The 17576-nt window shown below is 40.6% G+C and overlaps 1 protein-coding gene across 19 annotated transcripts in view; it reads left to right on the top strand.

The window, feature by feature from the left end:
* LOC103718839 (guanosine-3',5'-bis (diphosphate) 3'-pyrophosphohydrolase, putative (DUF2215)) overlaps window positions 1-15723 on the top strand; it is a 41385-nt gene extending 25662 nt beyond the window's left edge. For 12 of the 19 annotated variants that reach the window (XM_039131991.3, XM_088704181.2, XM_088704179.2 and 9 more), the window contains 3 exons: window positions 996-1093; window positions 1153-1325; window positions 15025-15723. In XM_039131991.3, the coding sequence (XP_038987919.2) occupies window positions 996-1093; window positions 1153-1325; window positions 15025-15335 (582 nt within the window). In that variant the 3' untranslated portion in view covers window positions 15336-15723. The remainder of the gene's footprint in view (window positions 1-995; window positions 1094-1152; window positions 1326-15024) is intronic. The other 7 variants (XM_088704190.2, XM_088704180.2, XM_088704182.2 and 4 more) reach the window with 1 other exon arrangement.
* Window positions 15724-17576: the final 1853 nt, after the last annotated feature.

Here is a 17576-nt window from a genome sequence, read left to right on the forward strand (position 1 = left end):
ACCTTTTCATAGTTCCCTATTTGGATGCAATCATTTATTAGAGATGCATAAATTTTTTACTTCCCTATTACTTCCAGGGTTTTTTTTTCATTAATTGGTTTGAACTTATGCCAGATTTTGGCATTGCAACATCTAGAATTCACATTTAGCTGAAGGAAAAAATTAAGCTGCATCTCCCAACATCAAAACATCTTGTCTAGCAGTTTAGCAATGAACAGTGATAAAAGAGAGATAACCGGTCAGTCTCAATAATGAATAGAGTCAGCAGAAGGAACTGTTCTTATCAAATCTTTTGCTAACTTAGCCTCCACCTGTCCCTGTACTCTTCAACAATCATTTGCTTGCGAAATTTTATTCTGGATACAAAGACTTGATTTGAATCACCAAACCTGCAATTCAGGTAAAATTCAGAGATATATGTATACACAAGGAAAGGTGATCATCATAACTGAAGATGTAATGGTAAAGAGTAACAGGAACAAAACTTATATCCATTTTGTATACCCTCAATTTTGTTGAGTTGGCTGTAGTAGTTTCAGACTTGTTGCAGGATTCATGTTCTGTTAAGATTGGAACTAGGAAAAACAAATGCATTGATTTTTTTTTAAAGGAATTTAAGATAAATTTATCATCTTTGATTCTTCATCCATGTTATTGAACTTCTTTCTTTTGCACCATTAGAGGGAATTGTCTTGCCTCACTCTTGAATTTTTCCTATCATGAATTTCTTGCCAAAGCACACTGGATGGTCCTTTGGCATTGATTGCATTGGTTGTTTCTTGGAGTATCTGCTCCCTCATCACTTCAAAAATGTGGCGAAGTGTATAGATTTATTTGAAGTTAGGAACTAGAAAAACAGATGTATAGATTTATTTTAAAGAAATTAAGATAAACTTATCATGTTTGATTATTGATGTTATTGGACTTCTTTCTCTTTTGTGCAACTAAAAGTATTCTTTGCCTCTTGAATTTTCCTTTCACGAATTCCTTGCCAGAGCACATTGGACGCTCCTTTGGCATTGGTTGTGTTGGTTATTTCTTGGAGTATCTGCTCTCTCATCACTTCGATAAGGTGGCGCCGTGCATCAACAATGTAAGTTCCAACAGTATCTATCTTCCGTTGTTTACTTAAAAAGTCTGAAAGACTAGTAGCTTTTCATGCAGGAGGCAAACACGATTGGTGAAAGGAAGTTTGTGGCATCAAGGAGCTCGGCAAACATTTGCTGGTAACAGACATGCTGAATTCTTGAGTCGTTCAGCTAAGAATAATAGAACTGTGTTAGCGAACTCTAGTCCATATTCTTGGTCCAGCTTGCCCTCAAAAGGTATCAATAAAAATTTACCTAACTTGTGTATTCTTTTTTTTTTTAAATATAGTTATTGTTAAGCATGCAAGCTACTGTACATAATCATAGAAATGTAGAAATTGGATGTTTTGCCTTTTGATTATTTGCAATTTCTTGCTTATTTCAAGTAATTTTTGTTTTTAAACCATTTAAAAGTTATAATTATTGAATTAGATAAGGTCAAAAGATAAATTCCTCGTATTAGTTGGTCTTTTGATAGGGTAATGAAACATCAGTGATATAGTCTAGTGATGTTTTCTCAAATTCATATTGGAAGTGATAAGATTATCTAAATTTCAAATGAACTCTTCACACACTATGGAATTTTGTAAAATAGGAGAAGAGCAAAAAATTTAGAGTTAATATATTGAATTTTCAATAAAATTCCCATGGTAAGAATGTTGTACCTTCATAATTCTAAGCAATTTAAAATGATAAATCTCTTATCTATTTAACAATAACTTTTCTGGATAATATTTGTTCCCCTTGGGTAATTTCTATGCAATGTTGCCAAGGTGGCTAAGCGATACCTAGTCGGTAGGGACTCTAATTGCCGAAGCATTGCCCAAGCCCCTAGGTAGACCATCTTGTAACAAGCATTTTGTCTTTAGAAGGGGTGCATGAAGGGATATTCACTTAGAACTTGTCAAGTCTAGATTGAAATATGGGGTTCCACATCGATGTTTAGAGTTGTTGGGTGTATTATGTCTGGCATCAAGAGATGAGGGAGGCATCAAGTTGGGAGAGATGGGAGAAGGAATGAGCAAAGTGAAAATAAAAGAAAATGAGACCAGCACTTTTAACAATGATATTTCTATGTGTCATGCACAAAGAACACCACTGAGATTATCCTAGTATGTTGCCTTTTCCTTTTAACAATTTACTAACTAGTAACTATGATTCCGGGAAAAATAAAAAGGGGAAGACCAACTCTACGAGCAATCCAAAACCACCCAAGAATTTGAGAATAATGGTAATCCCAAATCTCCAAGGACAAGGACAATGGATAGATAAAAACTCACCACCCAAAGAAATCCACCCAAGAGATACAGAGTTTGATAAAAAAGAAAACTCACTACCCAAAGGAATCCACTCTAGGGATACAGAGTTCTAGTGATCACCACTCAGACAATATTCTTGAGATACAAAGTAAAAAGACGCTCACCACCCAAAGAAACGCCTAGAGATATAGAACACCCATAAGAACAAGGAACTCACCAAGCCAAAGGCTTAATCCTTAATTCACTCAAACTTCAAATTAAATTTTGCAAACATAACATAGAGCATGCCTCTATATAGGCACGTTTGGGGTGCTCTTCAAGCAATACAATATATAATCCTAAACTTAAGGAGAAAGACAAAATGCCATAAATAGGCATTTTCTAAGTAGGCGTCCCATAAGAAAGAAAAAATACCATATATTGGCATCCCAAAATTAATCTTTGCTTAGGCATTAACCAAAAAACAAATTGCCATAAATTTTTTTTTTTTGGCTCCCTCGGTTGAAAAGGACTCTTCTTAAGCACCAGTGTCATGCTCCCTCGATTGAAAAAGACTCGTCCTCGAGTCTGGACCAGCTTCATCTTCATCTCCATGATAAGAGGACAAGTCAGATACATTGAATGTAGCTGAAACACCATAATATCCTGGAAGTTCAACCTTTTAAGCATTCCTTCCGACACGTCACAACACCTTGAATGGACCATCAGCTCGAGGCATCAGCTTTCCATACTTTTTAGTTGGAAAACTCTCCTTTTGAAGATGAATCCACACCGAATCTCCTTTCTTGAAAGCCGCCGGCTTACGATGCTTATTGGCATAGCACGATACTTCTCATTTTGCTTGACAATCTTCTCTCTAATCTGCTCATGCATCTTCTTAATAGCCTTGACTCGCTCATTGGCATCTCCAATGAATTGTTGTGTTGAAGGAATAGGGGCCAAATCCAAGGGGCTAATCAGATTAAGGCTATACATGGCTTCAAAAGGCTACAACTAGTAGTTTGACTTGCGGAACGGTTGTAGGCAAACTCCGCTTGAGCTAACAAAAGATTCCACTAACGAATGTTTTTACCCACAAGACTCGTCAATAAATTTTTCAAACTTCGGTTAACAAATTAATTTGACCATCGGTTTGAGGATGATGTGACGTGTTGAAAAGTAACTTCGTACCAAGCTTTCTCCACAAAGTGTGCCAAAAGTGACTCATAAACTTGGTATCTTGATTTGAAACAATCGTTTTTGGTACGCCATGAAGTCGCACAATCTTTCGAAAGTATAAGTCAGCTACATGTGAAGCATCCACGACATAGTCTGCCAAACCGACCGGAACCGGTTGGTTCAGGCTGTACCAAACCGGTGCCGACAGCTACCGGTACGGTTCAGCTGTGAAAACTGGTACCAAACCGAAATCGGTGCGACCGGCACCGGTAGAAGCGGGGAAGAAGAGGAGGAAGAAAGAAGAGAAGAAGCGGGGAAGAAGAGGAAGAAAGAAGAGAAGTGGGGAAGAAGAGAAGGCAAGTACCGAAAAAAGGAGGATCTCTCTTTCTTGCTCGCGGGCGGGACCTCTCTTGCTCATGGGAGAATGGGGGAACCGAGAAAGAGAGAAGGGAGGAGAGGGGAAGGAGGGTTCAGGAAGAAGGGGAGGAAAAAAATAAAGAAAAAAAAAACCCGCGCGCGGGGCCGAGTGGGGAACCGCAAGCCCGCTCGCGCCCGCACGCAGTTCCCTGCGTTGCCTCGATTCCCCGCGCGGGCTCGTCGCACGTGGCAGCGAGCCCACGCAGGTAAATGCCGCACAAAGTGGCATGTAACGCGCAGGTGCGCGCGTCTGCGCGTCGGACGCGTATTTTTTTTCCTATCTTGATCGATTCGGTACCAGTACCGCACCAGAATCGGTCTTCACCGGTACACCGGTACTATCGGTACCGCAAATCTTGATCCACGGTCTTGCTACATGAAACAAAATGTGCCATCTTCGAAAAATGATCAACAACAACCATGATAGAATCCTTGTTCCTGTGTCCGCAGCAAGCCCATCATGAAGTCAATGCTAACTTCCTCCTATGGTGAATTTGGAACTGGTAATGGGGTATACAAGCCTGTGTTTTGCCTATTGCTCTTGACTATATGATAAGTCTTGCAATGCTCCAAGTGCCTCATAATGTCTCGCTCCATTCTAGGCCAATAGAAATAAGACGCCATCAACAAAAGAGTTGTCTATCCCAAAATGTCTAGCTAGGCCACCTCCGTGAGCTTCTAGAATAATTGCTTCCCGCATTGAACATTGAGGAATGCATAACCGATGGCCTTTGAAAAGAAATCCATCTTGCAAGACACAATGATTAAATGACCCTTTCATGCATTCAGTCAGAATAGTATCGAAATATGCATCATCTTGATGTAGCTCTTTGAGAACTTCAAAGCCTAAGACCTTCACTTGCATAGTAGACAACAAGGAATATCTTCGACTTAGTGCTTCGGCCACCTTATTCTGAAGTCCGGACTTATGCTTAATGGTGAATGAATAGTGTGCAAAAATTTCACCCACTGAGCATGTTGTTGGTTCAGTTTGTGTTGCCCATTGATGTACTTCAGTGCTTCATGATCAGAAAAGAGAACAAATTTCTTAGGTAAAAGATAATGGCTCCAGTAATCCAAGGCTCGCAAGATAGCATAGAATTTTGTCATAAGTAGAATATCGCCTCCGAGACTCACTCAACTTCTCACTGAAATAGGCAATAGGCTTACCTTCTTGACTAAGAACAGCACCAATGCCCACATTAGAAGCATCCATGATATACTAAACCGGCCCGTACCGGCCAGTTCAGCCTGTACCGAACCGGTTTGGTGGCTTACCGGTATGGTTCTGCCGTGCACATCGGTTCGCACTAGAGACGGGAAAGAAAAGAATAAATAGCGAGTGGGCGGGGGATGGAAGGAGCAGCAGCCGCCGCAAACGCCTGCGGAGGCCGAGGCTGCGGCCGCGGAAAAAAATTTGGAATTTTTTAAGTGAAGTCGGTAAATGCTCTGCCGATTTCAATTAAAAATTTTCAAATTTTTTTCTATGGCCACGGACTCGGCCTCTGTCGGGCCCCACGGCCTCCGCCACGCCCTTGTGGCCTCCGCTCCTCCCTCCTGCGGCCCTCCGCGGGAGTCTGTGGCCTCTCCTTCTCCCTCTGTCCCTCACTTGCTCATTGTTTCTCTTCTCCTGCACCGGCTTTGGTTGGGCTCTTCCGGTACGAGCCCGGTACCGAGACAGTACCAAACATGCTGAACCGGTCCGATCACCGACTGGTACGGCTTCTGGTATCGGTTCAGCATATCTTGAAAGCATCACAATCTACTTCAAATATGCTTTCAAAATTCAGCAATACTAATGCAAAAGCTTCAGCTACCTTTCTCTTCAAAACTTCAAAACTCTTCTGGGCTTCTTCAGTCCACTTAAAAGATCTCTTTCAAACAATTAGTGATAGGAGAAATAATAGTACTTAAATTTTTCATAAATCGACGATAAAATGAAGCTAACCCATGAAAACTTCGGATATCATGAATAGACTTCGGAACAGGCCAGCTTGTGATCGCGTCCACCTTGCTTGGATCCATCTTGATTCCTTCACTTGAGACCACAAAGCCTAAGAGGATGAGGCTTGTAATGCAAAAGTGACACTTCTTCAAGTTCGCATACAGCTTTTGCTTCCTAAGCTTCTTAAAAACTTGACAAAGATGTATCAAATGCTGATCAATGTGCTTGTTGTACACTAAAATATCGTCAAAGTAAACCACAACAAACAAACCAATAAAAGGTTTAAACACATGATTCATAAGGCGCATAAAATATCGTCAAAGTAAACCACAACAAACAAAACAATAAAAGGTTTAAACACATGATTCATAAGGCACATAAAATTGCTCAGGGCATTTTACAATCCAAATGGCATAATCGGCCATTCATACAATCCATCCCTTATCTTGAAAACAGTCTTCCACTCGTCTTTCGGTCTCATTCGGATCTGATGATAACCGCTCCTAAGATCAGTCTTCGAAAATATAGAAGCACCATATAATTGATCAAGTAGGTCATCAAGACGTAAAGTTGAAAATCGGTACTTGATTGTGATCTTATTCACTGCTCTACTATTAACGCACATACGCCAAGAACCATCCTTTTTAGGCACAAAAAGAGCTGGAACTGCATATGAGCTCACCCTCACTAACCCCTTAGCAATCAACTTATCTACTTGCCTTTGTAACTCTTGCTCCTTAGGATTCATCCTATATGCTACCTTGTTAGGGAGACTAGCACTAGGTATGAAGTCAATACAATGTTGTATGTATCTCATAGGTAGTAGTCTAGGTGGAATTGCATTGGAAATAATGTCAGAAAATTCATGGGGCAAAGTATTCATGATAGGGGGCAACTCACGTGTCTCCTTATTCTCCTCTAGAACGACAAGGGCATAGGTTCTGCAAGATTCCACTATGACCTTTTCAACTTCAATCTTAGACAAGATTATTTTCCCTCTCTTTAGAAGGCTTGGGACTACTCTCTATCTTAGTAGGCCCTAACACAATCTTCACCCCATCCTTCATAAAGGAATACATATTTTTGAACCCATCATGTATCACTTTTCTATCATATTTAATGGCGGACAACTACAAGGGAAGAGGAGGTAGAAGGGAGGGAGAAGGAAAACGAGGTTATAGAGACGCAGGAAGAAGAGAAAGGGAGGAGGAAGAAGAAGAACAAGAGGGAGGCTGGGATTTTTTCATACAATCCTCAATTGCCTTATACATGAGAGGGGTGGTCTTTATATAGACCTTATATCTTGACCAAATCAAGTAATCAATTGACCAAATCAATCGATACGGACTAAATTTGGACCCTTACATCAATTCATCCCTTATCAAAATTGGTTCACTAAATTGACCCAATTACATAAATCCAATTGACTAGTCTAATAACAAAACAACCGACCAACTTGGCTTGACTAAAACAAGCAAATAATGCAATAAAAGAAAATGACTCAAACTCAAATGGACCCAATCCGGGTATGACTCAATCCGGGGGCTCGGGATCATCTGAATAAAGGGCTCTGATGTCCCCATCAACTCCTTCCGGATGGAAAAAACTCGACCTCGTCGAGTACAGGTCTGGCCGGCTGTCGTACTGCTCCAGGAGATCGAGGTCAAGGCGCTACAATCGGGCTCTGAAAATTCACGTCACGTTAGATTTTGGTCGATCTTTCCACCAAACAAGGTAACATAAATAACCACCATTTCTGGTTTACATCACCTGCTCATCCAATATATGTTCTATTTATTCTCTGCGTGCATGAAATTTGGGAGGTGGTAGCTCAACAGCATGTAATAGGTCAGGGTGTTCAACATGGGCAGGTATGTCAACAAAAGGGTCAGAAGTCATGAATGTTGTCTTTTTGTATGGGACTAAATCTTCAATATTAAATATCGCACTAATTCCATAGTCATCAAAAAGATTCACAACATAGACATTCGAACGAATTTTTCATAGGAATTCGAACGGTGCCGTACTACAAGCTTGCAACTTCTCGAACGTTTTCGAAGAAAGTTGTTCAAGCCTAATTCTTATCATGACGTAGCCTCTTTCACTTAGCTCTTTATATCGTCCGTGTATTTATATTTTAAGTTTTAAAGTAAATATAATTGCTGATTTCTTGATGCAATGAATATGGATGTGATGCAAATGACTGTGCAGATTCAGAGACTTCATACTGATGAGACATAGAAAACAGGTCTATGGATTGCCTAGGTTTGTAATCATGCACCACTTCGAATGGACTCATGCCTATGGATTGTTTACCGAACTATTATATGCAAACTCAACTATTGGTAACATTAAATCCTAGGTCCTAGCATATACATTTGTGTTGAGCCTATGATGTGGAAGGTTGGACAGAGATGCTCCGAAAACTAGATCAATTGCGTGTTGGATATCACGCATCGAAGAATGTGCATTCGGAAGATCATCAGGGACTACATCATGAAACTCCTCTAGAAGGAAAACTACTACAGGGGAAGGTTCAAGGTTGGACTCCGCATTAGTATCTTTAGCTACAAGCCAACTCGGTGACTGGCTCTCAATATTTTTCACTACCTCTTCCACAATAGTGATGTGAAGTGGCTTGGTTGTACTTAGATCAATAGTCTCCCTTTGAAAATTATTTTGGACAAAGTCTAATCCTGTGGTTCGTCTTCAAAGTCTTCTACATAGTCTTCTATATTTGGTTCATAGACTTCTTCGACTTATTCGGCCTCTTGGTTCCTAACTTCTGGTTCAATAATCAAGTAGGTCTTAGTGGAACATTGGGACGTTATGTGGCTGAATTGTTGACACCTAGAGCATTGGGTTTGGTGCCTAGGAGAATGGGGAAGGACTACAGGTGGTGCGGCCAAACCGATTTTAGGTTGGGCTGCAACAGGAGTTGGCGGTTTAGGGATCCTAGAATTTGGCATGAGCTCACGGATCTTTTGTTTGAATTCCCCGTGTCTAGTCCGCATGGCAGCGAATTGTTCTATGAGAGATCTATAAACGTCGGAATTCATGGTAGCTACAGGGGTGTTAGGTTGATTGAAATAATACTCCCTATCACTACAGGTTGGCATGCAATAACAATATTAGGTGATGATGTGAAATGCAGTGTTACTAATGAAACCTTAATAAATATGATGGAGGACCAAATTTGATGGAGGACAACCTACTAATGCAATCTATTATGATTTCAAAGATCAGCAAGTTTTCATAAAAATAATTTAAAGTTTAAATATTGCTGATTTTTACTTCGGTTTTTCAGAATTAAGGATTAAGATTATTCGATTTAAGAAATTAGATTGCAATCAAGTAGTACAGTTGTTCTGATTCTAAAATAATCTGATCGAAGAATGCTGAGAAACGTCCAGTCGCTAAGGTGTGCTAATTTAATATCTAGATTTTAAAAGGCGAATAAGATGGGTTTGAAAGTAGATGTTCTAGGTTTTGGAGTTTGACAACAATGTAAGTTTTCAAGAATATGGCTATCATGCAAGAGAATTAGAACATAATTAAATGAATAAGCCCAAGAAAAGTAGAAACCTATCACCTGTTGGAAAGCAGACGACCAGAGTCGTTCGCTCGTGGGCTGGGGCGACGATCAGAGACACGGTTGCAGCTGATGGCCTCTTCAATTGGCTTTAACTTGGGTTGGATCACTACAATTTGGCGGATCTGACTGTCCTGCAAACCGAGGGGACAGATGTAAACGACCTGTATAGGATTAAGTCTGATGACGGCAGGGCCTGTTGGGCCTTAAATTGAAGAAGGGGACCGTGGACTCGGGTGAGATTTTTTGGTGGGGTGTTGGGCTCGGATGAGTTGCAGTGGCCGAAGAAAAAAAAAGGGATGAGGGGAAAGAGGGGAGGCAGAAGGTGATGGAGATTCGGGTTGGGGACGGCCGGCGGCGGAGCAGAGGAAGGGGGATGGAGCTCGGCGCCGAGAAGGAAGCACAGGGGTGGGGCGGCTCTGTGGTTCGGTGGCGGCGTGCTCGGAGGACACGACGAAGCGCTGCGAGCGGTCAGCTCGAGGAAGGTGGCGTTCGGAGGGAAAGCTCGGCGGAGGGCTCGAAGGAGGCGATGCCTGAAGGGGGCACTTGGCAACAACGGCTCCGGCGGCGATGACGGGCTCGGCGGCGGCGGGGACCCGAGGGGTGGAGTGGAGGTTGAAGACGAACAGTTTCAGAGGAAAGGGTTTTTTTTGTCTTTTTTTGTCTTTTTTTTTGTTCTGCGTGCAAGGCACGTGCTACTCTTTTCTTTTTTTTTTCTTTTTTTTTTTGGAGCTGGACTCGGGCTAGCGGGTAACGGGCTAATGGGTTTGGCTCTTACCTATTAACGCCGGTCTTCTTCAACCTCCCGACGGATTTGGGAGGGCGTGCCGCTCTCCGCGGCGGCGCTTGCGGGCGGAGCGACGGGGGCGGCCGACCTCGGGCAGGCAGTCACGAGCATGGACGGCAACCGGTCACGGGCACGGGCGGTGATCTTCTCTGAATATCAGGCACGGTGGAGCTTCCGGGGTTGCGGCGATGGCTCGGGTGCAATCGACCGCGGTGCGGTGTGCGGCGGAGGGAGTCGTATGGGAGCCGATTAGCTGAACCTTTTTGGGTTCGTGAGAGAGGGGAAGCAGTGGCGGGATGCGGTGGAGGTCCTCGGAGGAGGTGCTCGGAGGTCGAGGGCGCTCGGCGGCGGTGCTGGTTGCAGAGCGCGGTGGAAAGGGGCGGCCGACGAGGGATGACGGGGTGCTCGGGAGTGGATGGAGACACGGGATGGCGGGACAAGGGCTCTTCCTTTCTTCCCTTCTCGTGCAGCTCCAGACAGGCGCTGTGGGGCGGAAGCGGCAGTGGGTGTGGGTGCAGCAACAGAAATGGGAAAACCGATGAACGGCCTTTCTCCTCTGAAAAATAGATGAGGGTTTTCCTCTCTGTTCCTTTGCGTGAGGACCGAGAGAGAGGAAAGAAAAGAACTAGATCGTGGCTTTGGCAGCAGGGGCAAAGTCGAGGCTCTGATACCAAGCTGATGGCGGACAAATGCAAGGGAAGAGGAGGAAGAAGAAGAGAGAAGGAAGAAAAGGTTATAGAGATGTAGGAAGAAGAGAAGGGGAGGAGGAAGAAGAAGAAGAACAAGAGGGAGGCTAGGGTTTTTTCATTCAATCCTCAATCGCTTCATACATGAGAGGGTGGTCTTTATATACACCTTACATCTTGACCAAATCAAGTAATCAATTGACCAAATCAATCGACACTGACTAAATTTGGACCCTTACATCAATTAATCCCTTATCAAAATTGGTCTACTAAATTGACCCAATTATATGAACCCAATTGACTAGTCTAATAACGAAACAACTGACCAAATTGACTTGACTAAGACAAAAGCAAATAATGCAATAAAGAAAATGACTCGGACTCAAATAGACCCAATCTGGGTCAGACTCAATCCGGAGGTTCAGGATCATCTGAATGAAGGGCTCTGATGTCTCCATCAATATTACCATGGACGACCAAGTAATAAGTCACAAGTCTACATAGGTATAACATCACAAAGCAACTCATCGGAATATTTCTTGCCAATAGAAAATTGAACAAGGCAACGCTTGTGAACCTTTACCTTATTATCCTTACGAAACCAAAAAAACTTGTATGGTTGAGGATGATCTTCCGTTTTGAGCTTCAATTTCTCTACCGTTATTGCTGCCACGAATTCTCACAGCTCCCTCCGTCAATGATCTCATCACAGACTTTGCCATGAGAAGTGCATCGTGTATGGAAGATGTTGTTGCGAAGCCACTCGTCATCTTTTACATGTGCTGCGCTCAAGCTCCTACAAACCACTAGAGATTCTCCTTGATCGACATAAACCACTTCCTCTTCTTCTACCTCCTCATCATATGTTGGTTCACCCAAATCTTCGGCTTCACCTCCGTCTTCCTCCACAAGAGAAATAATTTTATGGTTAAGACAATCAGATGCAATATGGCCTATACCTTGGCATTTGAAGCATCGACGACCAATAGGAGGTTGGGAATGAATCGACAAGGATTTTCTGCTTTTGAAGAGATTTTTGACAAGGACGCCTTGGTGGAATTGACCTTGGAAGGTCCGGCACTCTCCCGGTTAAAAGGAGTGTCACAACTTGTAGAGCGAAAAACTCTCCTACAAAGCTCCTTCAGTTGCTTCTCCACCTTTGTTGCAAGCTTGCACGCATCGTTAAAAGTCCAATAAGGTTGCAATTAGACCATGTCATAAATTTCACAACGTAACCCGCCAAGATAACAGGCTATGGTTTGCTCCTCGCGCTCCTCAACAAGACACCGCAACATTAGATACTCAAACTCAGCAGTATAATCTTCCACAGATAATTTTTTTTGCTTAAAATTATGAAACTTGAAAAAAACATCTTGCCTGTAATTTGGAAGAAATTTCTGTCTTAGCACCTCTCTCATTTTTTCCATGTCACAATTTGCTTTTTCCCTTTATGTGCCATCTGCTTCTTAAGATGCTCCCACATGATAGAGGCGTGTTTCTTCAACTTGATGGCTACAATTTTCACCTTGTGATCTTCTGGTACATCTTTGTATTTAAAGACGCGCTCCACCGTATGCAACCAATTAATGAACTCATCAGGATGTGCCCTTCAAAATTAGGAATATCAACTTTGATGTCGAACTCATTGAAACTCGCGACTCCTTCGGGAACGATTCGATGTCGGGCTATGATCACGATGAAAAGGATTGGTGTCTTTGTCCTCGTCATGTGAATCTTCTTCCTCTAATTTATGATTTGAGATATTATGTCTCAAAGTTTGAAGATGCGCCAAATTTTGTTGAAGCCACTACACTTCCCTCTGCAAGTCTTCGTTCTCAACATCATGAATATATAAGCATGTTTGGAGTGCTCTTCAAGCAATACAATATATAATCCTAAACTTAGGGAGAAAGACAAAATGCCATAAATAGGCGTTCCCTAAGTAGGCGTCCCATAAGAAAGAAAAAATACCATATATTGGCGTCCCAAAATTAGTCTTTACTTAGGCATTAACTAAAAAACAAATTGCCATAGAAAAATTTTCTTTTTGGCTCTCCCGGTTGAAAAGGGCTCTCCTTAAGCACCCGTATCAAACTGTATAATATCTTCATAAAATGTCTAATCAGTTAACTGTGTAAGAGTTGCAAACCATGGAAAGAGCAAAAAAAATGGTGAGGACTGCTTGTTACAACTATTATAAAACTAGTGCATCCAAATACCATTTTTCATACCATAACTGGAGCAATTTACCATGCAATTGTTAAATGGTATCATGACCGCTTACCATTCTATAAGGTAATGTTCCATTTATAAATTATTTTGGTTTAATCACATTCTTTCATGGTGGGTTGATTGTTAATTTGATACAGCATTTAATTTAAACAAGGTAATGTTCTTTCAAATAAGAGGCCTTTGCCACTTGGATGCTACTTGTACTATCAAGTTTCAGATGGTAGTTTTAGCTCATGATTTGGTAACGTGCCTTGAAACCCCATATTCTTAAGGAAATTTTTGGGTGATCTCCCTGTGCTATACACAAGTACTATGGACAGTGCAACAGATTTATTTGAACATTACCTGGTAAGTTTTTCAACATCTAGTAATTAACTTGATGCAGGATTCCATGTCCTTGTTATTATACAAGATTCAGCAATTTTTCTAGGAGGTGATAAGCAGAATCCTAACTTTTAATGGATTGAAAACCCTGGTCCCAGTTTTCCTTTTCTTTCCTTTCCTTTCCCATTTCTTTTTGTTTCTCAGACAATGTATCTCTTAAAACCCTGGAGGTCATAACTCACCCTTTTCAAAAGATTGTAGCTTTATTATGGATATGAGTTCTAAGAATCGTCATGATAATTGACTGTTTTGGCTTGACAGAAAATTTTCAACCTCAACAGATGCTTCTGCTGTGCTATTACTCTATAGTTCTGGTATCCCAACTCCTATGGTGGATTGTTTGGGTTGGACAATCGTATTATCTGTGGTCTACTTTTTGCTAACTTTGTTAAAATTTGGAAGCTTTAAATTGCAGGCTCTTTAAGAAAAATAATGGCGCTAGACTTTGGGGCCTGGTATGAGAGAAGATTAACCTTCTTCCTCTTATACTAATGATTGGCCATGGATATATATTTGTCCGCTGCCGGCTGAATTGTAGAATGACATACTAGCTCTATATGAGTTGAACAATCACAAGTGTAGTAGGTTTTATTTGTTGAAAAACAATTATGGGCATATTAGAAGAGCTGTATGTGTTGCATAAATTAAAGACAAAGTGATGGAGAATCGATGGAGATCAAGCTCCAAAAATTTGGCTAGGAACCATACTGTGGTATGTTGATAGTTTGATATAACATGGTCGGTGGAATACAGTATGCGCCCATACTGCAATATGCTCCGAACAGTTTTTCCTCACTTCCATCCATAGTACTGCTTGATCTGGGTGGTATGAGGCAGTTTTGCTCCATTTGGAGTAGTGTAGACCTGTTCGGTTCATATAACGAATCAAATCTTAGCATTGTACCGGTATGGTATTGCTGATATGGTGGTGGTTTCAGATCGATATGGCAGACCTTGATTGAGATGGTATGAACATGTGCAATGGAAATTCAAGGGGGCTCCATTAAGAAGAGGTACCTAAACCTGTTTTGAAAGATGTAGGAAAAGGAGGGGTAGATCTGAAATAATATGGTTGGAGGTTGTAGGAAAGTATAAGGAAGAGCTTGAAATAATAACATTAGACGTGCCCTAAACAGTAATGATTGGTGAATGAGGATTCATAAAGCCTTTCCTCTTAAAAAGGATCCATAAAACCCCGAATAGTTGGGATAAGATCGGATTGTTATGGCCATGTATATCAATCATCAGTATTTTTTTGCAACTTTCGCAGTGGCTTTATTTGTTTGTTGTAACAATTTGATATGTGAAGAAAACATGGGCAAAGCTGCAAGATGCCTGCGTGCTACTGCTGCATCTATAACAAGCTGGATTGAGCATGTCAAAATCTAGGGCATGTAGAACTCTCTTTGTTGTACAAGCAATACTTCCTGCCCGAAATTTCTGAGTGGATGTGTTGTTTTCTCTATGTTCCTGCAGGACATGTCTACTCATCCCCCTACAAGAGAATGCCACAACAATATGAGGACTACTACTCGACCTACCATAGGATGCCCACACGCAAGTTCTCTAAGAAAGAGTGGGAGGACTTCACACGTGAATCGACTAGGGAAGCGTTGACTGATTGGGCATCAACCCCTGAAGTTGCCAAATGGGTTGCTGATAATGCTCAGCACATGCAGCTCAATCCAGATAGTATCTCTGATGACACTATGGAGAGCTCCTCAGGCTCCTCGGAAGAAACTGCTTTGGAGAATGGCAGCATGCTTGACCTTTTCAGGTGGGGTTGAACTAAAGCCTGTCGTAGCATTCCATATCTGCAACATAATGGAATGGGGATGGATCTGGATTAGCTACATGTTCTTTTTTTTTCTTCTAATCTTGAAGTAAATATAGGTTAGTATCACTGTCTTCTGACAAGCTGGTCGCCAGTTGCCAATTTTGTTCCCTCTGATTTTTTCTGTCAAGGGCTGCACTGGTAATCTTGCTTGATAACAAATAGGATCATGGCTAGGCTTTTGTACTGGCATGACTACGTTGTTTGCTTTCTCCTAGTACATCATTATACAGGATTAGGGCTAGGTATTGTAATGACAACTATTCTTGTTGCTTGTATTGTATGCTACCACTAATATTACAACTACTAGCAGATAATCAGATCATCATGTTAACCACTAATGGTAAACCTCATCTGTTGGGTGACTTCGTCCGTGAAGTTGGTCAAGAAAAACTCATATACAAGGCATTGATGGTCATTGATGGTAACTAGTTCATTTTCTATTCCACCTGTATACCAAAAAGATCCTTCTTTGTAGCATTATCTAGCATTAAATTCTATGGTACTTGATGCAGTGTACAGATGAATTCTAAATCAAGCCTTTGAAAGAGGAGCCTTGGGCATTCTTGTGTTTAGGCTGTTTTTTAGTCTAATTTCTATGGTACTTGATGCAGTGTACCGCCCCATGCCTGGCACAAGAGATTTGGCTCTGACCTAATTTTTCAATCCACTTTTGAAATAATTATTGCAACTTTTTCTGGTTCTCGTGAGATTTCTCTTAAATCTAACAAAATGTGGCATAGAGTGTTTCACAATTTGTGGGACAGAAGAGCTAGTTGTGTAAACCCTGATAGTTCATACCAACATCTTACTGTAAAAATGTTGAAGGTTTGGAAGCTAACCGGGCATGGAAATAAATTGGAAGAGTTCTAGCTCTAGCTATAGCACTGCATCATGTTAACACTTTTATATTGATTAATATTAATATTTATTAATTTTGAAAATAGCAAGGGATTTTCAAGAGTTTTCTTTTCAAAATAATACCAGAGTTTTATTTTCAGAATAACACTTTACCCGTTTTATCTATTTGAGGTAATTGTGTTTTGAAACTTTAACTGTTTGGCTCCCTTAACCAATCTTTTTATTCATTGGGAGGAAGTTTGAAACTTTTACCAATTATGTTTCTTTTACAATTAACACTGTGTTTCACTTCTATTTATATGATACAATGTAGCACATATGGATAATTTTTCCTTTAATTGTTACTACCATTTACAAAAAATCCCATACTCTCTTTATTACTAATTAACAAAGGCCAATACTCTCTCATACACTCTCTCTTCCACTATCTCATATCTTTTCTTAAGAAAGCAATGCCCTATCATCATCATCATTACTATTATTAATATAATACTTCATTAAGTGTGTGGGTGTTGATGTGCTATTTCCACGAAGTCCACTTGTATAGTGAAGAAACAATTATTTTTAAGAAAGTACCCTCTGCGGTGCGTCTAGCCAAAATTTAATTGTTTTTTGCAAGTTTTCTTTGATTTTTGTACATGAAGCCCCCAACCATTCATAAGCAAATGAGTTTGTTTAATCTACAAACTTATGTAAACTTTAGGACCCCACTTTCAAAACGAAAAACAAAAACAAAATGAAGACAAAATGTTGGAAAAAGCACTTGCAAGATTTCCAACTTAATATCGTATGTAAATAAATAATTCATAAAACTGCACAAGTGAGATAATTCAAACCTCTGGAAAATGGGATCCATGCACCTAGTAACATATTTAATAGTATAGTCAATCTATAATGGAGTATCATGGTGAGCATAGTTTTTTAGGATTTTCTTTTGTGCTTTTTTCTATTTTAGCAACATCTAAACATATTAGATCTCCAACCAATCTTCGATTTTAAATTTAAAATCTTTTTATATATAACAAATTTGGACCCACACCGATGGAGCAATCGGCCTGAGCTTGATCGAGCTTAAGTCTAAACAAGACCGATTTGTTTAATATTATTTTTGAGCTTAATTCAAGCCTAATCTCGAATCGGGCCAAATAGGAGTCAATCCAAGATGAAATCTAGTTCAACTTAAATTAAAGACTAATTCTTGATTTCATTTGTGGTTAACATTTAATTGATCTAAAGAACAAAAGAAATGCAGTAATCAAAACTTTAATCAATAATCCATTATATTACATAATATATATAATTTAAATCTATATTCAAGCAATATCAAGCCAAG

Source organism: Phoenix dactylifera, chromosome 9, assembly GCF_051530095.1.
Source record: "Phoenix dactylifera cultivar Ajwa chromosome 9, Ajwa_hap1_PhDact_Kaust_v1.1, whole genome shotgun sequence".
NCBI lineage: Eukaryota > Viridiplantae > Streptophyta > Magnoliopsida > Arecales > Arecaceae > Phoenix > Phoenix dactylifera.